We start from the raw sequence: 24,441 nt of genomic DNA, 5'->3' as shown, positions 1-24,441 counted from the left end.
TGAATGGATCAGCATCATAAATTTAACAATATTCAAATGTCTAAATATTTGTGATAACCTTTAATATTGTTGGTTTGCAAGTCTAGATCATCTTATTTTATCAATTTCTAGCTGGTTGTCTCTCATGGACTTCCATGGGATTTGCTCCCACCAAAGAAATTCATTGGCAACCTCAATGCTGAGCACATTGAAAAAAGAAGGCTTGCTTTGGACAAATACTTGCAAAATATCTTGGGGGTTTTGTTTGAAATGCCCACTGAGGTGGTAGAATTCTTGGAATTTGACAGATTTGTAAGTGTTATCTTCTGTATTATTGAATGTGAATACTTTAAGAAATTGTATTTTGAATATGAATAGCCAGTCTATTCTATTGTTTTTGAGTCATTTGTGCATGTGCCCCATTTTCTTTTCATGGTACTAAACATCTAATAGCATTTTGAGCAATAATCAAAGGAGTTTCCAGATCTGTTATTATTTTTTATGCTGCTTGCCTTTATCCACCTTGCGGAAGTGTAAGGTAGAAACCCAACATGTAACATTGAATCCTTTGGGTGCACTATGTTGTATTGAATTCTATTGTTACCTAGCATCCAAATAAGATGTGCTTTTGAGCAGTGTGCTGGTCCTTTGTCTCAATGTGACCACACCCCATGATTCCCATGCCTGGAATTGCAGAGAGCTGGCAACTCTCCTCATTCTAGGTGAAGATTTGGTTATGTCAGGGGCTGGAACCACAGAGCCTGGATCTATAGTTGGCAACCCTAACCACTAAGCCATTTTTGCATGTTAAATGATCTTTTTTGTGTTACCCAAACGGATGCAAACTCCTGTGTTCACTTTTGAATAGATAAATTATAAAATTGCACAAGAAAAAGGCATGGGAGGTTTTGAGGCTAAATGAGCTGGTTTGCACCCCCATATGAACATCACATTATATTTGTTTAAGAAGGTATAGTGCAACCAAAAAAAGTGATACAGACATACACATGACTAATGATACAGACAACTTCATTTAAGTTTGATATTTGCAAACAGGATTTGCACTTGATTCTAGGGCACTAGTTTTGTGGATTCACCAAGCTAAATTTTTTGTATTCATTTGTATCTCTATATTTCTTTATTTGTTACATTTTTCGGTTAGGATGTCAACTCTGTTTGTCACAAGCTTGCAAAAGATTTGTATGAGATTGGTAAGTTAAAACTACATCTGCTTAAAATTAGTAAGACCCTTTTTTGTGCATAATTTATAGCATTGTAATTCTTTGTTGTTGATGTGCTCTTAGAAGACTTTTGTCTTTTTTTGTATTTCAATGTGTTAAATACAAGAACCATGTTACCCTCTGTGATTTCAATTCCCTCTTGCCCTTCTCTAAATGAGGATATAGAACACTTTGTTAAGCTGTGTGTCTCATTTTTGCCCAATTTGTTTATTGCTTGCTCTGTGTCTGAGTCTGCTGATTCCATCCATTTTAACCACTAAAGATATTAGTCATTTGTGACTGTTATTATTAGCATGTTTTATGTTTAGCTTAGAGGTCATATGGTATGTAGTTAGAATGGGATACCATTTCAAACTTGCTTATCACACTGCATATATTTGAGTTGTAATAGGCCATATTTTTCTACTTCTGTTTATCAATGATAAAGTTAATTAGTTTGATTTGAGTTGAATATAGCCTCTTTTAGTTTTATCAAAAATGGCAAGGAATGGAATGGTATGATTTAATATAAATTCATTTTCAGGGGATGGCATTATTGATAATGATGAAGTTTTCACAATTTCACCTCTACAAATTCATTGCATCAATAGAAGGCTGCTTTTGCCATTACCTACATGTGGTAAGTATGCTTTCCTTTATATGGAGCTTTACTGGCTGTGCTTCCCCTCTTAAGGTGATAGAAATACTTGAATGTTTATTCTCAGTGTTATTCAGAGTGATATGCTTCGGTTTATTGTGCTATTTGGAATGTTTATAGTATGAAAGAGTTAGCTAGTCAAGTTTTTCTATTTACTTTGGATGTTTTAGCAGAGAGTCAAATGAACCCCTATGCACCTTTCATACAACCAACACACCCCACATACCCATCACACATCTATCACACACCAACCACATGCTCCCATGCACCCCTCGCACACCCCATCCTTATGTACCTCCAAAAATGCAACCTCGTAAACTTGATCTCTCTAGTCAAAACTGAGAACCATAATCCTTTCATTTTTATTCAATCGAACTTTTCGTCAGCCTTTGTCTTAACATAATTTAATGGTTTAAATTTTTTGCCAATAGTTTTGCTGAAGTTGTTATCAATGATTTACAAAAAATAGAGTTGTCACAAGCACAGAATACCACAGAGCCCTTTTTATCTGCTGCATGTCGAATAATTTGTATTAAGCTGTTTCAATTTTGGTTTTAGATTCAGATGATCCGAAGGAGGATATCGGTCATCTTTATTCCTTTGTTAGCCAAGCAAAACACATAAAGGTAAGAATGTGATGCTATTCCCAAAATTTAATATTTGAAGCTTTAGCACTTCTGTAAATTCTCATCTAAGACTCATAAACCCCAACCTCCAAATCACATTTAGCCTCTAGGCCGCACCCCCTCGATCCAGACCCCTCCTTGAGGATCCATTTATTCCAACTCAAGGGAATGTTGATCATGCTTAACCGTCCTGATAGAATGAAGTTGTCATAGAAAATTGTTTTATTAAATTGATTACCTGCATACAGAAGGATTTTTCAGTTGATATCCGCTTTTTGCTATTGAATAATCTTGATAGTTTCATGAATATACTCTACAGTTTAATAAGTCCCCTCCCTCCGAATAGGTACCCTCGAGTAAAGCATTCGGAAACTCATTCTGATAATAAGCCAATTGGGTCTTATTCGAAAATTAACTGTGCTTATTTCTAGTGCATTGCTCTACACGAAAAATTATTGCTTGGCAAAATTATTTCCCTACACCTCTTCTTTTCTTCGCAACGATAAAACATAGCTTATTTTTATTCTTTTAATATTACATTGACCTTCAGGCTTTTTCTGTTTATAAAAGTAGAAAACCTCGTTTGTTTTCATGAAAAGCTGTTGTCGTCCTATCCTGCTTTACCTTCGATAGCTCTTATATGTCAATCTGAGTGGCCAGCTGTCACCATCCACTATCTCACGCACTGATCCTTTTTGAAGAAAAAGCTCTTTGTTTGCAACCAAGAAAATCTTTTTCCCTATACACTCTCGAAATTGTACTGTACATCTTTGCATCTGTTACAGTCTTGTTTGGCGGTTTGTTACTCTGTAGTCTGTAAAAGCCCTGTATTGTGCTAGCAAAGCATCTCTGTCTAGGATTTTAACCAAGTTCCCTTGTTGTATTTTGCTTGAAAGCATCAAGTTCATAAATTGTCTGCTTTTATCATCAGGTTCAAGGCGCAAGCAAAGATAATACATTTTTCTCAGAGGGAGACCTCACATTTGATGTTTCGATCTTTAAGTCATTGGAAACCTTGACAGTGAGTACATCTCTCTATCAAACTTTATGTTGATGCCTTTAAACAATTTAAACATAACCAAATCTGTTGATGTGTTAGGTTGTCTAGTGTTGCCAAAAGGGAAAATGAACAACGCTTGAAGCTGTCTGAAAAGTTCTTGTTCGTAGACGTAAAATATTCCATTGCAGCCCAAGACAGTGAAAGCGGATTTCCTTGTTATATATAAGACTTATTAAAATATTTCGATTACGTATCACGAAAAGCACTATTACTGATGTGAGACACTTGGTAATTTCCTTGTTGGGAGGAGGAAGGGGGCTTGCCAAGGCACGGATTCTTTTCTCTCGGGGGGAGGGGGGCAGAGCTCACTCATTGAGGCTTCTTGCTATTTGAATTCTTACTGGGTTTTCTACAACTTTTGGTGCTCCTTTTTCTAATCAACTGCGCTTCCAATTGTCTTCTAATTCTAATCTAGAGAATGTTTATCATTCAGATTTTTTGTATCTGTTTAGCTTTGCGGCTGTGATCTGGAATTATTGAATGGTTTGGAAGTGCTACAACATCAGCTATGGGAGCTGAATGTTGCCAGATCACTCAATTTTATAAAGGTAATTTCATCATTTGTTTTAGTACTATTTCTTAGCGAATTCTCGGCGTCTACTGCTACTGAAAGATCAATTTTAAAGCAAGTCACAGCTGAGAAATATTTATGATCATGTGATAAAGCCTCGTGAGAGATGCCTACAAGCAACTAATGTTTCTTTGCATTCAAACAATAATAAGCAATTAGGAGCACACGATTAAGTGTGAAGGACAAAAAATAAGGGCACATGTGGTCATCTTCGCTGCAATAATGTATTCTAGAATCGCTATAAAATGGATTTCTGACATTGCTCGTGTGGTCATTTGATTTCAGGATATACTGATAACAGCAAACAGTTGGAGTTGTGGTGTTTTGACAAAAGTAGACCAGGAGGGCGAGCAGCAGTTTTCATCGGAGCTGCCATCTTGGAACAAGATTGTGCTAGCTGCATTCACCAACAACCAACTCACATCAATAGATAACACGATTGTAAGCTTGTGTTTTTTTACAGTAAAAAAATGGCAATCAATTTTCTTCTAACGTTGCGTTTCTGCCTATAGGGCTAAGGTTAGGGTTAGGGTTAGGGTTAGGGTTAGGGCTAGGGCTAGGTTTAAGGTTAGGGTTAGGGTTAGGGTTAGGGTTAGGGTTAGGGCTGGGTTAGGGATAGGGTTGGTTAGGGTTATCAGCAGAAATAAATTTATTCTACCGATAGGCCATGGATTCTGCTTACGTCTCTACTATAAGAAGGCAGTAAAGTAGCTAAAAAGAGGAAAATTGCGTCGTGTAATTTTTATTTTTATATAATAACGAATAGGCTATCTAGGTAGCTTACCTAACTGTGAAAGTCAGAGATTCTTCTTAAAACTAAACTAGAAAGGAAGATGGTATTAATGTAAAATAAGAGTTTAAGATCTTAAGACTTAAGAATTGTGATAGAATAAGCATTGGTTGCGTCTTCTAATTGAATGTCGTTAGTTTTTTAATGTGCGAAAGGTGAATTTTGCTTTCCATTTTTGTCATCCTACTTAAAGATTACATGGTATTATTTAAAAAAAATTATGCTACGTTAAAAGTATTAAGTTACTGCTTGCACGATGAATCTCTCTCTGGTTGTTAATCAGTTCCTTTTATCTTTTTAGACACTGCTGCCTAATATTCGGAAGCTTGATCTGAGCCACAATCTGCTAACAGATGTGCAGTTTCTTGAGGTAAAGACATGTTAAAATCTTGAAAGGTTGATGATACTTGTCCCAGAAGGTACTGAACGGCAAAGCAGGCTTTGAGAAGTGAAATGGACCGTTCTGGTTCCTCTAGGGCCTTCAAGTTGCCATCTCCAGAGAAACGATTGTAGAAATTCAAGCACAGAAAGCTAAACTGCTGAATCAAAGGGAAATATTCTATTAATCTCCCTTTCAGTGCAGCAGCCACGTTAAAACATAGCACATTTTTAGGACGCTTCGATTAAAAATGTTCAGAACACATGCATAAATCTGTATCGACTATGTTTTCATCGAGCTCATTGAAGACAAATTTTATTAGGGTGAAGGTATATTATTAAGTCAAATAGAAGTATTGACATAGCCAACTCATGATCCTGTGTTGTGTAAATTACCATTGAATCTCTTTTAAATGGAACTACGTTTTAGGTTTAGCAACAAACCAAGCATCTAGTGGCCCTAGAAGCTACAACCCCATGGGCTAGTAGTTAACTTTGGGGCAGATGGAGGCCGGAGGGCAGGATGGTGTGGTGTGCTCATCACCAATGTAGCAATTATTCAGGGTTCATCAAAAACTAGAAAAGGAAATTTAACTAATTTCTAATTCTCAGTGATTTCTAATGCAGCACCGTTTCTTAACTTTTCCATTCCGAAGAACCCCTTGTTTGTTACCCAAGGCATAATCAATCACCAAGTCTCATCATAGGTTTTCCTTGTCTGCGATATCCAATATCTATTTAAGAGATTCAGTTCTGATTTCCAATCTTTCTCAATTCCAACAGGGCTTCCTCTACCTTCGAGATTTGGATTTGTCCTATAATGAAATCACTGATGTCGAGGATTTCCCTTACAAACTTGGTGCCATATCGGTCCTGAATTTGGCTGGCAATCGACTACGTGACGTCAAAGGTATTGGAAAGTATTTTCTTTTTGTAATTGTGAATGTTTTGTTATGCCTGTAGGATGGGCTCTGCTAAAGTAATGGTTTTCAGTGGTCCTTGTGTAGATAAAAGCTATGAACCGGAACACCACAAAAGCGACGAAGTTGCAAATCCAATGCAGTCAGTAACGTATTTATATTTCGCCTCAGCATACTGACTTTCATTGGGATGGCTCAAATGCTTATATTTTTAGTAAAAATAGTAACTCGTTACCTTTTGTCAACAAATCTTGGACAAATTTTGAATTTAGGATGTCTTTGCCCTTCGGTCCAAAATTGAAATTTCATCTAATTTTTCTTGCAACCATAAAAATTAGTTTTTGATCTTTTAGATAATTTTTAAATTAATTTCACAACAATTTTCATTCTGACGTAAATATTACAAATTATCTTAACGATTTTTACTGACTTTTAGGGCTGGAAAAAATGTACTCTTTGAAAAGCCTGAAAATTTCGGACAATATAATTGAAAAGGTAAATTTGTATCAATTTCCTGAATCAATTTGAACAATTTTAGTTTAGTGTCCTTAAGATTTTGAAAATTTGTGATCGTACTTATCTCTGATTGTCCAAGTGAATGTATGTTCGATTTATTGGACCTAACCGAAAATAAAATATTGACTTTGCCCAAGATATATTGCTTGTTAGGACTTATTTGATTCGTACAAAGTTTTCTGTTAATGAAGAAATCTTCTTTGGAGTGCTCTCGTGTTCCTAGTCTGAAACCTGTTTCAAGCATCACATCCTTGTGCAACAGTGACCTGAGTACCATGACAAATTAGTACCAGTAATTAACGATTTGTGAAGGAGAAGCCCATTAACAAATAGCATGGCTTTGCGAGAGTTTGATCCTTAAACGCTGTGTCTTTTATCACTTAGCTAGCCAACGTACTTCCGCTTGGCAATCTACCCTTGCTCGAAAATATTGACATCCACGGAAACCCTTGCACTGTAGAGCAGTTCTACAACGTGCGTCTTATTGCCCAGTTTGGAGATCGTTATGAGCAAGTGAGTTTCATTTTAATTGAGTGTGCTTAAAGCTTTGCTTTTTTTACTGACTGGTACAAACGTAAACTTTTGACCAGCAGGTTCGTTGTACTCTGTTCCTAATGTAATGGAACGATTGGATAGGGGCTAAAATTTTTTATCAGTATTAGTTATAATGGCCGAAGTAGAATTAATCTGCTTCAATACAACATTATGACTATAGTAAAACAAACAAGATTGATTAAAAATACAATTCTTTTTAATAGTGAAATTTTACAAAATGCAAAAGCAATGATGTTCACAAGCAACATCGACAGCATTATTTTTTTCATTGATCTGATAATTTTCATGCTTTGGAATGCTCAGCTTACAGTTTATTGCAAAAAGTTTTATCAAACCATTATCCTCTTGGCTCATCTGCCAAAAAGATTTACTTGAATGCCTAATTGTTCACATTAAGATACATCTGTGATATCTCAATCATTACATCTTTTAGTATTTTTTCAGTTCATTCAATAGCTTAATCTAGATAGAAATCAGCCCATTTACATGCCTTGTTTGTCTTGCATTCCTAGGTGACAGTTGATGGCATTCCAACATGCAAAACCGATCTGGTTCGTGTTTTATAGTTAAAATCATTCTTGGATTTTTGATTACCCATTCTGCAGTTTACAAATAATTTTTCATTCACCCCTAATCGTCACTCGCCATCTCATATTCTGTTTATTGGAGATTCAATAAGCCATGCTTTTTCCACACAATTGTAAGCAGTTAGGTTAGATCAAGCTATTTTGGTTAAACGCTGACTGGTCTTATGCGTTATCGCAGAGAGTGGGCACCGAACACTACCAAATGTGAGCACATGACAACCCTGTTATAGCACGTGTTTTATACTAAGAGCCAATCAGTGTTTCTGATTGGTCAAAATAGACAACACCTGTCATGCAAACATATGACAGACAATTCGAAGGTTCCATCCGTTTATAACCAATGTTTTCTTATTTTAATTTTTTGTGTTAATCGTTCAAGTTAAATACTTGTTTATAAAATCGTCTTGAGATATCTTTGTTCTTTTTAGTCATGTTTCCTCAGAACTTCTTCAGTCTTCTTTTGCTCTTTCGCTTTGTTTTTTCCTTTATTTTTTTAAGCCGCTGTTCTTCCATCTGACCTGTCAAAACCTCTACACTAAAATAAGAAAATTAGATACAAAATTATATTTTCATACTATCATACTTATTATTATGGTAAGCTTAAATAAATATCAATGCAAAAAGTCTTGGAAAGCTAACATGTGTATGCAAATTCGAATTAAACCACCCCCGCTCAACATCGAAATCAACCAACGTAACAATTTTGCTTTACTGCAAAATAATGAAAAAGTTTTGTGAACTTAATTCTTTCGTGCGAAGTGTATGTGTTTGCTTACGAGGAAGGTGGAGCAATAGTGGAAAAGTAGTTCGAGGAAAAACGAAAATATCAAACTTCTTGGGGTTCCTGGTTTTTTTGGCGTTAGTTTTAAGCAGGCCTGGCCATTTAAGGAGAGCCATAGCTCTTGCTCCCCTCCAGGCTCACTTCAAATCCCAGAGGGGAGCTACAGATTGCTCTCCTAAATTGCCCCCCTTGAAATAAATGTTCCTTTGTTTCTATTCTTATTCACCTTCAAATAGCTCACCTTGATATGACTAGAAGAGCTGTTTACTGCTACCCTGTTGAAATTCTTATGGCCAGGCCTGTTTAATCCACGCTAGTCTTAATACCTGTACAACTTCTGCCTAAAATTCATGGTGCAAGACTTTTTTGTTTTTTTCCTTTATCGATTTCCACTTATTTTCTCAAGACGAAAGCTCGCGAAATCATTGAGCTGCAGAACAGTTACGAGCTCATTACTGGCCCTGAGAATTATTACAGACCTTGCATCACAGCCTCGTCTAGGGCCGCAGACCCAGTCCAGCCTCTCACTCCTCCACGATCGCCAAGACACAAGGGTTCCAAGGTACACATTGCCATTTTCTTTTTAAATATTTCATTAATTTTTTACTCTAGTAAAGTTGCAAATATACGCTACACATTTTTCAATTTCAATTTGTTTTGTGTTCTATTTTGTTGTTTCTTTATTCTAGAAACATCATATTGCTGAAATCAAAGAGGCTGCTTCTAATCAAAGAAAGTCAGGTATTTTGTCTACGATGTCGCTAAATTCTCCCCCCTTTCCCCCGTATCATGCTGATTCCTTCATTAGAAGTGTCTATGCATACATCCAAAGGGGGGGGGGGGGTTGGTGTTCCCTATTAATTCTATGAATCATTCCATACTTTGCTTCATGTTGACGGTAGTACTGACCACAAAAAATTTCTCTTTGCCGAACTGAAGCCGAATTAACCGAAGGACACAGAAATATTGCGGGGGGGGGGGGGTAGACCTCCCCGGTAAACCCGTCCCTGCTAACGTTAAAATCAATCAAGATATTGAAACGGAATGACCAGAACAATTATTGTATTCTGTGTTGTTTGGTGGAGTCTCATTTACCAACAGTGAACCCCAACGCTGTCCTCAGCTATTGGGTTTCTACCTTTCTTTGCACTGTATATGCTTTCGTTGCAGATCTGCTGTCTTCCACTGAAAAAGAAGAAGTAAAGTTTCGTGAACAAGTCGAGAAGCTGAAAGCAAAAGCTGGCGAATCGTGGCTTTCTTTCTATAACGAGTTGCAAATAGAGGAGACAGAACAAAGGACAAAGGTAGTTGCATGTTTAAAATCTAAAGATTTCAGGTATAAAAATGGCTCAGTGGTTAGGGCTTTACGTCGATTTCATAAATACTAAAATATCGAAAAATTTACTAATTTCAATTTTCCGGGCCTAAGTGTTACTACTGTTAATTTGTGATGTTAAGTTCTTTTTTTTTCTTGAAAGGAGAGAAAATTTTTTGGTTCGTAATTTTGCTACATATTCAATGTTAGGTTCGGTTATTAGGGAAAACATTGTAAAATTTTTCATGAATAGTTTGGGAAAATGTTTATCTTGCAAAAAAGAATTAGCAGTGAAAGCATTACTGTTTTTATTAACAATATTTTTGGTTGTAACGACTGAGATTTTAACTCAAGCCAACAACAGTTAGATATGAATTTCAACATCTCCTATGACCAGTTGAGGATAGATTCTTCTCTCTCACATTGTAAGACCATTTTTGAAAGATTTGCGGACTTTTAATGTCACAATTCTCGCTTTATTGTCGTATTATTTTTGGTATAATTAGTTCGCTTTGCTGTAATTATTGACAGAACGATATTAGCTTTCCCCATTATCAGACATATTTGCACACTCTCTCGTTATATCTGTCAACTAATGTTTTCTTTCCCCCATCTTAATAATGCTTCGTTTTGTATCTTAACCAGAAGGAGGCTACACCTTCACAGCGGAAAATACCAGAGCCAAAAGCTGAGGTAAAGTTTAATTCAACCAAACCTGATGACCAGAATTCTAAGCCTGTTAATAAAGTAAAGCCTTTGCAGTTGCAGTCAAACAACGATGTGCCAGATTCATCGGACGAACGATCTTCCTTCCGAAAGGTGAAAAAGCAATTGTATTCGCTCTTATATTATTAATCATGTTTAATATACTGCTCGCATCATAGAATATTTAAAGAAATGGCCTTGCTATCGCCGACTTCTTTTAAATCAAAATTTTAAACTTACCTTTAGTAATCATTCAAAAGAGGATTGAGAACTTCAATCAGGTCCTATACCATATAACTTCCACAAGTCTGTTAACTTAACAGTGTTAAGTAATAGGCTGTTTCATTTTGCCCTTTTTCTTGGAGTTTTGTCCCGATTCAAACCTTGATTGCGAATGTCCCTGGTTGACAAGAAGTTTCCTCGTCACATTGTAGGTTGTGTATGACGTCATACGGGAAGAAAAGTACGAAGAGAAGCTTCCAGGAGCTGTCATCAACGCCCTGGAGGATATGCTCGATCAAAACATTGATTTGTAGGTTCATTTTGAATATCCTGCTATGACCTTTAAATTTTATGATTATTCTCGAGAAATGCTGTTTGTTTGACTGATTCTTTCAAAATCATATCGTTCGAAATTAACCAAATGAAACAAGGGGAAAAATACAAATAGTAGCATCAGCTCTTGTGTTATTATTAAATACAGATCTTGTGTTTTTACGTAACAGCGGTGCGGTTTTCTAAGAAAAAATGGAATCTCTGAAACATCGGACAAAGTTGGCAATTCTATGACATGATTCGGGAAATATTTGCTTGACTTCTGTGAATACGTTGCTGTGCATTTAAATGTATAACTTCAACCTGTTTGTGTTTGTGTATCACGTGACTATTGATTTGTTCTGCTTGGTCAACATAATAATGATGCTGCACGATTAGGGAAGGGTTCCTTTATCCTCTGTTCATCTTTGAGTTATTTGCATCCCTTCCAATATTGCTGATGATGATGATGGTTGAAAGCCTTTGAACGCTTTTGTATCTAACCACACTTTGGCCACTATAAATCTGTCTCTGAATCTTGTTTGCGGAAATAAACCTGCCAATCAACGAAGAGTAGTTACCACTTGCGCCAATCAGCATTCCAACTAGAGTTTGCTAGTAGAATGTACACAGATGGTGTTAACGGCATTGCAACCCAGAACACCTTCAGCAATGCATTTTATCATAACAGATGTATAATTTTTTTTGTTTCTGTTACCAGATATATTCATTAATAATCGCGTTTTATCTCTTTAATTTAGCAACAATACTCTTTTATCTGAAACGCTTTCGATGTTTCCCCAGGGTCAATGAAACCTATCTGGTTTTTTATGAAGATAGAATTTCTGGCGAGGATGAAGAGCATATTGTAACCTTTGATGCTGACAAGAAGTGTTTGATGGAAATTGATTTATTGTCTGGAAGGCAAACTGGACAGTATCATGTAGGTAAGAAAATATTCAAAACTTTTGTTGAAGTGACAGTTCGAATTAGCAACTCTCAGTTCCACGCTTAATGTGATCATCAGGTGGTGCATTTATAAAAGCCGATACAAAAGAATTGACCCTGTGTGCAAAGAGTTTACAGTGTGATACAGCGCATTTTATTTAGACCCAAATAACATCGAATATTAGATTTTTTAAATTAGTTAAACGAATATTGTTTTAAAATCAGAATTTTGTTTAAAATTGACAGATGAAATTCGAAACATCCGTGTGGAAAAGAAAAGTGGGAAATTCCTACTGTATTTCGACGAAAAAGATGAGCATAGTTTAGAAAAGGGTCTTTGGTTGGAGAAGGAGCTCAAATTTAAAGATGTTAAGGACTGTGCCGGGCTGTTTGCTCTACTGATTGGATACACTGAAGAAAATGGTAGCAAAAACACGTGAGTGTTTACCAATCATATACATTGATTAGTGATTTCTGAATTAAATAGCTATTGTTGTTTGGCAATAGTGGTCTCTCCGTGATTTGTGATGTTTCATTGACCTATAAGAACGCAAGCAGTTGCTGATTAATCCATTAATCATTTCTTAGCTTGAGTAATTGTTCGGTGATTTTTTATTTAAAGGCACTATGTTCCGACGCATTTCATTGGCCATTTAAACCTATTGTTACGCATCCAATCAGCAACGTGAGGCTTCTTCTCAATGTTTTCTAGATCAGAAACGCACTGCAAAGCCTATTCTTAAACACTATTAGGCATCGAAAGCTTTCCCAAAGGCCCTGGCATTTTAAGCTTTCAATCTAAAATGTTATTACTAACAAGAGTAATAATTCACTTGTAGAATGAACAATCTATAAAAGAAATTATAGATTTGCTTTGTACGATATTTTCCTTACTTACCTTCCCTTGTAAGATTTTATTTTATGATAGCTCAAGGTTTCTTGATTTAGTTACTCTCAGTTAAGATTTTCTAGCTTCAGATTGCAAGAACACATGACTTACTCTCCGTTTAGGTCAACTGATGAAACACACGAAGACACCAAGCCGGAGCATGTTGTATCCCCAATGGACAATCCATTTCTTCTTAGAAATGAAGTTTTGCTCGGCTTTTTCCAGGAATTTGTGCAGAAAACAATGTCTGTACGAAGAGATACAGAACCTAGAGAGCGCGCGATTGAAAAGACTGACAGCTTTAGTTCAATGGCGTATCAAAATATTGGAATCGGCGCCCCTTTCTTAAAGCATTCGGTACCAAGTGACACAAACCAAGATGTAGTTTTGATTCTTTGGGTTGGCTGTTTACCTTACATTTTCCCAGAAGAAGAACTGCCAACGTGTCTCATCATGACTAATGTTAATATCTTCCTGTTCCGTGTGTTTCTTCCGGAAGATACTTCGCTAAGTGCTCTTCCGAAAACGGTTAAAGAAATGAAGGAAATCTTCCACTGCTTTTACAGTTTTTCTCTTAAGTCAATCAAAGAGATAGTTGTCGGCCTATACGATCAAGCCTTTCGCATTGAGGTGAACAACGAAGGATCAAGGGGTACGTTCACGTTTCTCACACGCCATGCATCGAAAACAGCGCAATTTCTGGAGGCATATTGCTCAGTGATTGGCCTGGGCGAGGAGAAGAGCTCGCTTGACATGAGACGTAGGACATCATTTGTCTCAGGTGATATGACATCTTGTATTTCCTATCCTGATGAGAGTAAGATTGACGCGCTCAAAGCGCAGCTTACCACGCAAGGCTTTTCTCCAATAGAAGATCGCGAGAATTTAATATCGTACTGCATTGTTTACGTGTTTGAAGATGCCAAAGATCAAGAGGAGTTTCTCTACGCCACTGACATCCCTGTGTCCAGCATCAAAAGCTTAATTCTAACCAATCTTCGGTTGTTTATGTGTGACGAAGACTACGTTCATTGGCCTCCGCCATCTTTCGTGAGAAGCCTGCCAACTACCCCAGAGTGGGTTGTCGATGAAGAAGAACCGGTTGCAGAATTGATTGGTGTTGACTTATGGCAAAGTAACGATCGGAAATATATGCTCGCAGGGAATTATGGGATGACCCTGACATTCGATGATTCCGTTACTGAATATACAGAAAGTCTCAGCAAGGAGGTATTTATGTTATGTTAATCTTGATTTACACGGACTTGAATTTTCCCTTTGCTCACCTCCCTCGTCTCCCTAAATCTTCAATACCTTTATCTTTTTTCCCTACTTTTTTCCACCCTTCCCCCTTCCCCCTTCCCCCTGCTTTTTTCACTCTCATTTCTCTCAATCACACCTCCCTCGTCTCCCTTAATCTTCAATACCTTTATCTTTTTTCCCTACTTTTTTCCACCCTTCCCCCTTCCCCCTTCCCCCTGCTTTTTTCACTCTCATTTCTCTCAATCACACCTCCCTCGTCTCCCTTAATCTTCAATACCTTTATCTTTTTTCCCTACTTTTTTCCACCCTTCCCCCTTCCCCCTTCCCCCTGCTTTTTTCACTCTAATTTCTCTCAATCACACCTCCCTCGTCTCCCTTAATCTTCAATACCTTTATCTTTTTTCCCTACTTTTTTCCACCCTTCCCCCTTCCCCCTTCCCCCTGCTTTTTTCACTCTCATTTCTCTCAATCACACCTCCCTCGTCTCCCTTAATCTTCAATACCTTTATCTTTTTTCCCTACTTTTTTCAACCCTTCCCCTTCCCCCTTCCCCCTGCTTTTTTCACTCTCATTTCTCTCAATCACACCTCCCTCGTCTCCCTTAATCTTCAATACCTTTATCTTTTTTCCCTACGTTTTTCCACCCTTCCCCCTTCCCCATTCCCCCTGCTTTTTTCACTCTCATTTCTCTCAATCACACCTCCCTCGTCTCCCTTAATCTTTAATACCTTTATCTTTTTTCCCTACTTTTTTCCACCCTTCCCCCTTCCCCCTTCCCCCTGCTTTTTTCACTCTCATTTCTCTCAATCACACCTCCCTCGTCTCCCTTAATCTTCAATACCTTTATCTTTTTTCCCTACTTTTTTCCACCCTTCCCCCTTCCCCCTTCCCCCTGCTTTTTTCACTCTCATTTCTCTCAATCACACCTCCCTCGTCTCCCTTAATCTTCAATACCTTTATCTTTTTTCCCTACATTTTTTCCACCCTTCCCCCTTCCCCCTTCCCCCTGCTTTTTTCACTCTCATTTCTCTCAATCACACCTCCCTCGTCTCCCTTAATCTTCAATACCTTTATCTTTTTTCCCTACTTTTTTCCACCCTTCCCCCTTCCCCCTTCCCCCTGCTTTTTTCTCTCTCATTTCTCTCAATCACACCTCCCTCGTCTCCCTTAATCTTCAATACCTTTATCTTTTTTCCCTACTTTTTTCCACCCTTCCCCCTTCCCCCTTCCCCCTGCTTTTTTCACTCTCATTTCTCTCAATCACACCTCCCTCGTCTCCCTTAATCTTCAATACCTTTATCTTTTTTCCCTACTTTTTTCCACCCTTCCCCCTTCCCCCTTCCCCCTGCTTTTTTCACTCTCATTTCTCTCAATCACACCTCCCTCGTCTCCTTTAATCTTCAATACCTTTATCTTTTTTCCCTACTTTTTTCCACCCTTCCCCCTTCCCCCTGCTTTTTTCACTCTCATTTCTCTCAATCACACCTCCCTTGTCTCCCTTAATCTTCAATACCTTTATCTTTTTTCCCTACTTTTTTCCACCCTTCCCCCTTCCCCCTTCCCCCTGCTTTTTTCACTCTCATTTCTCTCAATCACACCTCCCTCGTCTTCCTGAATCTTCAATACCTTTATCTTTTTTCCCTACTTTTTTCCACCCCCCCCCTTCCTACACTTCTCTTTGCCGTTTTCCATTCCGGTTTCATCTTACCTGCATGTTTCCCTGACCTTTTCCTGTTTTCTGTCCTCCGGTATTTCTAACCCGAACCCCATCTTCCGCATCCTCATTTCTTCACCCCTTTTTCCTTTTTTATTCTTTCACCACCCTCCTTTTATCTTTTGCCCAGCTATTCTACAAAACAACCTCCCCCCCCTCCTCCCTATACTTTATCTTCCATCCCTTTCCTATTATTTTTCTTTCCCATAACCTTTCATCGGCATTTTCACCATAAAGGTTTGACATTCAACTATTGTTATTCAATTTTCAGGATACGACAACTTTATGGCAAGTAATTTTTGGGTCATTATCAGAACGTGATCAGTTCGTGCGTTCATTGTCCTGTTTATGGAAGAATCAGTTTGATCAGAACCTATCCGTCACTCACTCTAAATTACTTTTAAAACCAGTGTTAAATCTTGATGTTGTGTCCGAGGCCGGTTCGTTAGGAAACGGCAAAAAGGGTCATACCAGAGTACCATCCGGGAATCTTTCGATCCCCGTCACAAAGCCAATCGAATACCCAGACATGCTTATGGCCTTGAATCCAGTAAGGCAGAGAAGTTACTTTAAGGATCACATTGCACAGTTTGAAGACGAGGCTACTAAAGGAATTCAATTCATTATGTGCAGTGGATGCATCTCATATCTCCACCCTGAGAAGGAGTTCACCGTTGTCGTCATAATAAGCTGTTCGAATATCTACCTGATTTCTTCAGAAGAAGACCATGCTCTTATCAGTGCGAAGAAATCAATATTGGACGGATCCGGGGGAGTTCCTTTGTGGCTTGTGAGAATCGACTTTAAACGGCTGCAGCAAGTTGTAGTAGGGATTTTTGACCAGTTGATTCGGCTAGAAGGCGGCACGCCAGATACTACATTCACGTTGACAACTCGAGACTACGATAAAACGAATGGTTTCATGAAGAGTTTGAGTGAAGCATTGCTATCGGGGAAACCAGAAGATCATCTGCGAGCTAATCGCACAGAAACTGTTCAGAACCAAATTTATAAGCTGTATAAGAAGGAAGATGAAGAGTCTGGGGCGATTGCAGCTGCGAGCGAATTTATACACCCCAACAGCGAAGTAAAGATCGTATACCCAAGCGATGAGAGTCTGGAAAAATTGAAAGAAAACATTTATGATTTTATAAGTTTTTCCTGTGAATGGCATTCCGATCGAAATTTTGGTATCTTATTATACCTGCTGGTCTCCGCAGAAACGGAAGAAACGGTACTGCCTTGCACATTCATTATCAGTGAAAATTTCGTTTGCTTGCTCAAAGAAGATTACGTCAATTATCCATTACCTATGTTTGCGAAGGAGCTTCCGCAGACGCCGCAGTACAGACCTGCTGATATTCGCCTCATTGCTGCGATTATACGTATTGAGTTCCAGGATCTGGTGAATGGCACTTTCTCAATCGTGTTCAACAGAGCTGGTGTAGAGCCATCTTGTTATGATCAGAGGTTCAAAACATCGAGTGTGGAGCAAGACTTCAGCCTCGTGACGGATCTCAATACAGATGAGCGATTCCAGGAAGAACAAGGTCTGCTGGTGTGGAACCTGCAAACACAGTCGTTTAATGAACGAGAGAAAATTTTCAATCTCTTGTCTAAAATGTGGACAAGCTTCTATTCGGGCAAAACGTTGCCAATTGTAAAAAGAAAGAACACGCGATTGGGAGAGTTTAATTAGATTGTTCATGTTCAAGCATTCATATGTAAACTCCTTGGAATTGGTCAACGTTGGATAACACAGCAGGTTGCATGTCAGAATAGAAAGTATAGCAGAATAGAGAGTAATTTTCTAAACTCCTTCGGGGTGGTAGGTCGTCTAGAAACTATAGAGTTCTTAAGTGATGACGCAATGTATATTTCTATTTTTAGGTTTTTTCTATAAACCAAATAATCTGAAAACCATCAATAAACATCTCCTACTGTGCAAAATCAATTCATTGTATCCCGAATTGACTGAGATATGACCGCATGAGCACAGCTTCTTTCCCCATCAAATTTGGCATTGCCAAAACAACAGTAATCCTTTAGCAATGTCCAGCCCTTTCAGTTGCTATATCTCAGTCAACATCCAACAGATTTGATTTATTTATTTTGCACTCTAAGAAAAATTCAATGGTGTTCTTTCAGATTAATTGGTCATTTTTTGACGTCATTTTAAGAACTCTTTTCAGCTTTAGGGTGAATTTTCGAACATGCCTATATTTCGCTTTGCTGAAATCACTTTACTCAACCTTCGTTTATTATTAAAGAATTTGCTTAGCAAAACTCGGCAGTTATTATGCACAAACGTTCGAGAACCTACAGCAAATTTTAGAGCAAGGTTTTAACATTTTACAAATGTTGTGCAATATTAATAAGGGCTGCTGTTGATTGCAGAATAGATTGTCTAAGAGACTTTATTTCTTAATTTCTTTCTTTCTTATTTTCGAATCTTTGAGTATACTTTTATGAATGTTTTAGCGGCCATAAATTGCCACATTGGAATCTTACACACATATCTACATTTAGGCCTTAAGAATACTTTTCCATTAAAGACGCAACTTTTTATACCGTTTATTCCAATTCTGTTGGCCCAGCTCATTATCTTTTATACATAAACCTTCTCAATTCACTGCATATTTCCAAGCAGCGAGCCACGCAGCATAGATACACTCCAAAGCCTCATACCCAAGCTCCTATTCATTTATTACATCACAACACTCACATTTCTGTATTTCTATATTTGCATACTTCCATAATCAACTATGTTTTCAATCATGTTATCAATTTTGGAATTTGAATAGTTCAGTTGCAGACCGATTATTAATCAGAGTAATGTTATCTTAATTTCTGAATACACTTGATTTTCTAGAACTTTAGAAAGAAAATATTCCACAGCTTTAAAATCGTAGACAGTTGAAGAGGAGAAAGGCAAAGAGGGATTGATTTCTAAATATCTTGAAATAAGAATTGGTGACCACGTCCCACTACTCTATTCATACTTAAGTCTATTTTGAGCAGCCCCAATGAAGCCTTCTTCCTCTTTTGCCTTCCGACCTCATTATAATACCGCATTCATAAACATTTGCGTGATAATTGAAATTGTGTTTTTGATTGATTGAAATTTGGCAACCGGACCTCTCTATATGATTTTCTATTTTGCTCTTCGAATAAATTGACAAACAATCGGTGTTTATCCCCCTCTGCTTGATAAACCACATCAGAGACACGACTGACGTCATCAAAATCACGCATCCATCTTTCACAGGTGGCAAAAGTTTTCAACTGAATGACTAAAAACAAAGGAGCCAAATTGGATGCTTGTGGGCCGGTGCTGAGTATATCACACCTGCATTACAACGCATATTGCTGACAAGTTCTTCTGCAAGTGTGTGTTCAGAAGCGAGACTAATCAAAACTGTTTGATGTGCTTGTTTAAGAGCGTGAGGGATCTAGAGACTTCATCCATGTAAGCAAACAGCGAAATGTGTTGTCTCGCTGTAGACAACTGAGGAGAGGAATGAAAGTTACCGATATTGTAGAAGAATTCAAGACCTTACCAGCTTTTTAATAAAGAAGAATCATTTTTATCTTATGATAAGATGTGAATGAATATTTTTATACACGAGAATGAAACACTATAATTGCATTACATTTGATGTCAAAAATATAATTACATTTGAAGTATTATAGTTAAAGTTAAGTAAAAACTTTTAATATTACTGTTTACAGGTTTCATATTACAGGGCTTAGTTTTTTCGTATTCTTGAATGTCTCAACTATCACATCAAGCAAAGTACGGTTATTGACGTTCAGCCAATCGCATGATCTGGTTGTTTTTTAATATTGTATTATATATTTTGTAATCTTTGGAGTTGTTTAAGTTTGAGGACTGCTTTAAATTGCACCTGCATAGTGTAGAACACTTTCATTAGCATAAAATATTTTGCATTTTCTTCAGTGAAGCAGATTTTTCAAATACGGTTCAATAAAAAGGTTCTTCGCATTCTCAGAGTTTCCCATCAGCTATGAGATGTTTATCGCGCCTTTAAGGACGTGAAATTTCCTACCATTCTTTTCAGTCTTCGTGCCATATGTATCGAATTTTGTATGCTAAGCCCATGTGAAACTAGTTCATTTATAGCTAGTTGTTTTGAGCATTCGTTATAGGAATGTATCGGGTGTCTCACATCCCCCGATAGTTGAAACATGGCGGTCTGAACCGAAATCTTCATGCAGAGGAAACAATTTTAAAACACATGGCTCCTGATTTTCAATAGAATTTTCTCTCCTTGCTGAAATTTATGTCAGTGCATTTTTGTTGAGAGTCCTAAGGGCACAACCGCCCCCAGATGCCCCACGCGCCCCAAAGTATTTATATATTACTTCCACTCATGGCATTGCCGACAAAAGAAGCTCATCTTTCTTAACAAACAAGCAAAAACTCATTGCGAATATGAGATTTCGTACAAAGAGAAGTCGCAGTTATTTTCTTGTTGCGAAAGAGAATATAAAAGGGTAAATTTTTACAGCACATGACTATTTACATTCATAGGTAATTAAGCATCATCACTATTTGAAATGTGATGAATTAGAAGTACATTCTTTGCAAAAACATTGTCCAGATTGGACCCTGTCATACATCAAATCCAATTTTGGTGGCACATAGTGGAGAGTACCATGGGTTTTTGTGAATTTATCTTCAAAGTTTCTCTCGTGAAATATTGTTTCTCTCGAAGGCCTGTAATATTGTTCAGATGAATGGTATCTGGCAACTGTAGTTTTGAAATACATTTCTTCATTCTTTGCCCGCTGAAGGGCCGCATGACATTGAGAGCAACCACATAAAGCATCCCTTTCCTGAATATTTTCAAGCTCTTTCTGTCTTTCGTTTTCCTCTCGTAAAACTGTCTTCATATCAACATCCCTTGCCATTTCCCGCTGTTCCTCATTAAATCCAGTAAACTGGCTCTGGAGCTCTGGGTGTTGTTGTTGCTGCTGACGATAAACAACAGTCCTTGCGATACAGTCCCTACAGTTGCAAATCTCAAGCTTCGGCATTGATTCGGGGATTTGTCGATCAGGAACATCTACTTTTGACGCATTCAAGGCAATTGACGCATGAGTACTGACACATTCAGGGCAGTTACATGCTTCCTTTTGTTTCCCAACCCATTGTTCGTTGTTCTGCGATTTTTTTCTGTCATTTTCAACCGGAATGTTTCGAATTAAAGGTGTGTCTTCCTTCGTGATTAAGGAATCATTCTTAACTCGTACCGGATACGGATCAATGCTGTTTCGGACTTGCTTACGACTTCCCTCCTTTCGAAACTTTGATCTTCTGTTTTGAAACCATACCTGAAAGGAAGCGTTGTGGAGGAGGATGGTTACGATTTTCATAGAAAGAAAATGACGTCATAGCAAAAGGCTTTGTCTGTGGTTTGTTGCGTATTTTAAATAAAATTCGATTACATTATTCATTTGCAAAGAATTTTGAAATCAATAAAAGTTCAATAGACAATATGAGCTTACTTCCAACTCAACCGTCCTTGCCAAAGGTCCTAGAAAAGTTGAGACTTTGCAATCTTAGTTGGTTTTCAAGTGCAGCGAAAATAGCTTTCTGAGTTCGGGAACAAAGTGAATAAATCTCAAATGAACGCCTTTGCTTTAAAACCCTCGTAATTTGGATAAGATGGGATGCAACCAAGATTTCAAACTCCATAATTGAATTAAGTCAAATATATGTGATATTATTTCATTAAGTATCTCTGATACTTCTTAGGCCGAAACAGCAATTGATCTTAAACAAGATGGCGATATTCGGTTAGATTATTGTACAGAAATCATGGAAAAGAAAAGGGACTTATTCAATCTTAGTACCTTTCTTTTTTGTGTAGAGCTATTACGTTTTTGACTAATTGTTAGCTGTACGTTAGTTGATAAATTTTCCGGACTCCGGTACGCACCTTGGTTACGTAATTTGGCAGTCCGAGCTTTTTACTCAGCTCTTCACACTGATACACAGTTGGATACTGCTGGTTTTCGAAAACTGTTTCCAAGCAATTCTTCTGCCAACTTTGAATCATTGTCCGTATCCTTCGTCCTCCTTTACTTTCCGTACCTTCCGAATTAGTTGATGTTATCGAGTCTGGGGACTCGGACCGAGGCGATTCGCCATCTGACGTCATCATGTCCAAGCATTCCATTGAGCCACCTGATGACAAAATAGTAGCAGGTATTAGTATATAGTGCAAAGGCATCTTACACCGACAATTCTAGCGTATCTGCGAATCTAATAAGTTCATAATAACTCTATTCTGCTTGTTTCAGATTCGTCCTTTAATCTCAAGTGTACCATTATTGAACTTGCTTGATTCAATACAAAATTACAAAAATAAGTAGGATAGTATTTCCGACTCTCGATATCTCTGGTACCTCTTTTGTATTTTATACTGTGTATTGTGTATCCCATATGTAATGTCGTGAGTTGGATGGAACCTTCAATGTATTGATAAATGACATCGTTTTGAATTGAATAAATCGCGCAAGCCCAAAGATAACTTAATAATACCCTGCTTTCCGTTGTAAACAGACTGATAGGACATACAGAAAATTCAAACGTCGGCTTGATTGAACTTAAAAGGTTCTTCTGATACCCATTTCCTCTAACAAGTATACAAAACTTATGCAAAGAAAACAAAAAGGAAAAATTCAATTGTCGGAACTGTGGGAATCCTACTATTTATGGATTCCTGATTTAAGTAATTGCGGGCTCAAAATTAGAATTGGGAAGGGAAATGAAATTAACGGATGTTAAAAGTACAAAGGACGGTTGCGTTTGGAGACGTCTTCATTAAAAGCTTGACATCACCGCAAATCAGGATTAAAGGGATAAGGATGAAATTTACCGTTATCAATGACTTTTCCGTTATTAATTAAAAAGATTATCTTTGTTTTTGATTTGGATATAATGCGTGTGCCAAGATTCTGCTGCAATAGTAAATGAGTCAAGAAAGGAATTCGTTAAGCCATTGATTACGATGACCTGGTCTAGAAGGGAGAGAATGATCCAGTGTAATCCTGTTTCTGGTTAAAAGCCTTAAACGGAAATTGAAACATTTTCAAAAGTTTTGCCCGACCCTCCTTGTACTTCCCCCCACTGCAGCTCTTTCACACAAAAAACCATTTTATGATATTGTAATGTAATTATTTGAACCAATAGAAAAATTGGTTTGACAAAAATAAGAAATCTTAGCGGATCAAACTCATATAAAAAATTATCTGTACTTCCAAAATTTGCCAAGACAATGGTTGTTAATTGCTTTTATCGCTTGGAACAACTTAAAAGTCTAATATGGCACGTGCCCCGTTGCAAATTATGCTAACGTTTCATTCTGATAAGGGAATGCATACATAGAAAAATTCAAACTTTCTCATATCGCCCACTTCCTTCTGAAAAGTAAAAGGCTGTGATTACACCAAAAGCGAGTCAGCATAACACTCTGTTCATTTAGTGGCAGCACTTTGTATCAAATGTGCAACAACATATTAGAAAAAACGCCTTGTTGGTCATAGGCATTTTATAAACAAAACATAGACTAATGTTTTCATTGTGAAAAGTCATGATCGAATTCACCTATCGATAGTGGGTAAACCACAATTTCTAGACAAAACCTATCAAAGGTATTCTTGTCAAATATCAAACACTTTCCTAAAACTTCTTACCAAGGAAAGTTAAAATAAACTATTTTCTACCTTGGAGAAATGCGTAAAAATTCAGTTCGGGAGATAAAAGTTTTCAATTTCTTGTGAATCAACACCTTTTAATGAATTATTTGCAAATATTAACGACAAAAATGTTTGCTTCATTGACACCGACAAAAGACGAGTTAAAACATTTAGCCTGTAGTGAAGACTAGTTGAAAAGTTTTGTCAGCAAAAATGTACCGAATTAGGTACTTAGGATATTACGAAATTAGAAAATCACTCTAAGTGCTTTCTAGTAAGCCAAGCAGCTGAACATTTAACGCAATTTTTTTCTTGTAACAAATACGTTATTCGTTGTTTGCATGTTATTAAAAATTCAAAGACAAGTTATTCTTGTATGAAATCAAATTTCAATTACATCGTTGCATTTAAATGGCTTTCATACAGAACAAATAGCTGTACAGGCAAACTGCAATTCGACTGTAATTTCAAAATATCCACTTACTTTTTTGCGAAACCATCTTGCTCGTTACGGTTTCAGCTCGCAAAATATCTTCCACACTGAATTTCAATCTCATCATGTTTACTTCAAAATCTGTGGGCTCTTTGTCCCGTATCAACTTGTGTTAGAATTGAACGCCGTTGTTACTCTCTTTGCGTTGTTTCGCGCGGTTACATTGAACTGGTTTCAAACCACGAACGCAAGATTTTATGTATTCCGTCAG

General features: G+C 37.4%; 3 protein-coding genes across 4 annotated transcripts in view; 1 reads left to right on the top strand and 2 right to left on the bottom strand.

Annotated features, from left to right (window-relative positions):
* LOC135692843 (uncharacterized) overlaps positions 1-11,992 on the bottom strand; it is a 152,459-nt gene extending 140,467 nt beyond the window's left edge. The window contains exon 1 of one of the 2 annotated variants that reach the window (XM_089111624.1): positions 11,984-11,992. The gene's annotated coding sequence lies outside the window, so the exon portion shown is untranslated. The remainder of the gene's footprint in view (positions 1-11,983) is intronic. The other variant, XM_089111630.1, reaches the window with a different exon arrangement.
* Positions 1-19,146, top strand: part of LOC135692838 (uncharacterized) — a 24,981-nt gene extending 5,835 nt beyond the window's left edge. Inside the window, exons 3-23 of the mRNA XM_065211158.2 lie at positions 112-291; positions 1,142-1,190; positions 1,744-1,839; positions 2,416-2,483; positions 3,415-3,504; positions 3,996-4,091; positions 4,400-4,555; positions 5,206-5,274; positions 6,066-6,192; positions 6,639-6,697; positions 7,103-7,231; positions 7,786-7,824; positions 9,048-9,203; positions 9,331-9,382; positions 9,812-9,945; positions 10,602-10,775; positions 11,096-11,193; positions 12,000-12,142; positions 12,390-12,579; positions 13,155-14,262; positions 16,281-19,146. Coding sequence (XP_065067230.2) covers positions 112-291; positions 1,142-1,190; positions 1,744-1,839; positions 2,416-2,483; positions 3,415-3,504; positions 3,996-4,091; positions 4,400-4,555; positions 5,206-5,274; positions 6,066-6,192; positions 6,639-6,697; positions 7,103-7,231; positions 7,786-7,824; positions 9,048-9,203; positions 9,331-9,382; positions 9,812-9,945; positions 10,602-10,775; positions 11,096-11,193; positions 12,000-12,142; positions 12,390-12,579; positions 13,155-14,262; positions 16,281-17,708 — 4,641 coding nt within the window. The 3' untranslated portion in view covers positions 17,709-19,146. The remainder of the gene's footprint in view (positions 1-111; positions 292-1,141; positions 1,191-1,743; positions 1,840-2,415; positions 2,484-3,414; positions 3,505-3,995; positions 4,092-4,399; positions 4,556-5,205; positions 5,275-6,065; positions 6,193-6,638; positions 6,698-7,102; positions 7,232-7,785; positions 7,825-9,047; positions 9,204-9,330; positions 9,383-9,811; positions 9,946-10,601; positions 10,776-11,095; positions 11,194-11,999; positions 12,143-12,389; positions 12,580-13,154; positions 14,263-16,280) is intronic.
* On the bottom strand, positions 17,893-24,441 carry LOC135692846 (uncharacterized). The gene is made up of 3 exons (XM_065211171.2): positions 24,222-24,441; positions 21,976-22,223; positions 17,893-21,367 (listed from the first exon to the last, which is right to left on the bottom strand). The coding sequence occupies exons 1-3, from the start codon at positions 24,295-24,297 to the stop codon at positions 20,582-20,584; spliced, it is 1,110 nt and encodes a 369-aa protein (XP_065067243.2). The 5' UTR covers positions 24,298-24,441; the 3' UTR covers positions 17,893-20,581.

The sequence above is a fragment of the Rhopilema esculentum genome, chromosome 3, assembly GCF_057945365.1.
Source record: "Rhopilema esculentum isolate cy_ngs chromosome 3, ASM5794536v1, whole genome shotgun sequence".
Lineage (NCBI taxonomy): Eukaryota > Metazoa > Cnidaria > Scyphozoa > Rhizostomeae > Rhizostomatidae > Rhopilema > Rhopilema esculentum.
The sequence above is the reverse complement of the archived record's forward strand: the minus strand, read 5'-3'. Positions and strand labels throughout refer to the sequence as shown.

Bases quoted from the DNA above. Each gene is read 5' to 3' on its own strand.
- LOC135692846 (XM_065211171.2), bottom strand. From the start codon at position 24,297: ATGATGAGATTGAAATTCAGTGTGGAAGATATTTTGCGAGCTGAAACC. The intron at 22,224-24,221 runs GTAAGTGGATAT...TTTTGTCATCAG, and splicing joins CAAGATGGTTTCGCAAAAAA to GTGGCTCAATGGAATGCTTG. The intron at 21,368-21,975 runs GTGCGTACCGGA...GCTTCCTTTCAG, and splicing joins TGCCAAATTACGTAACCAAG to GTATGGTTTCAAAACAGAAG.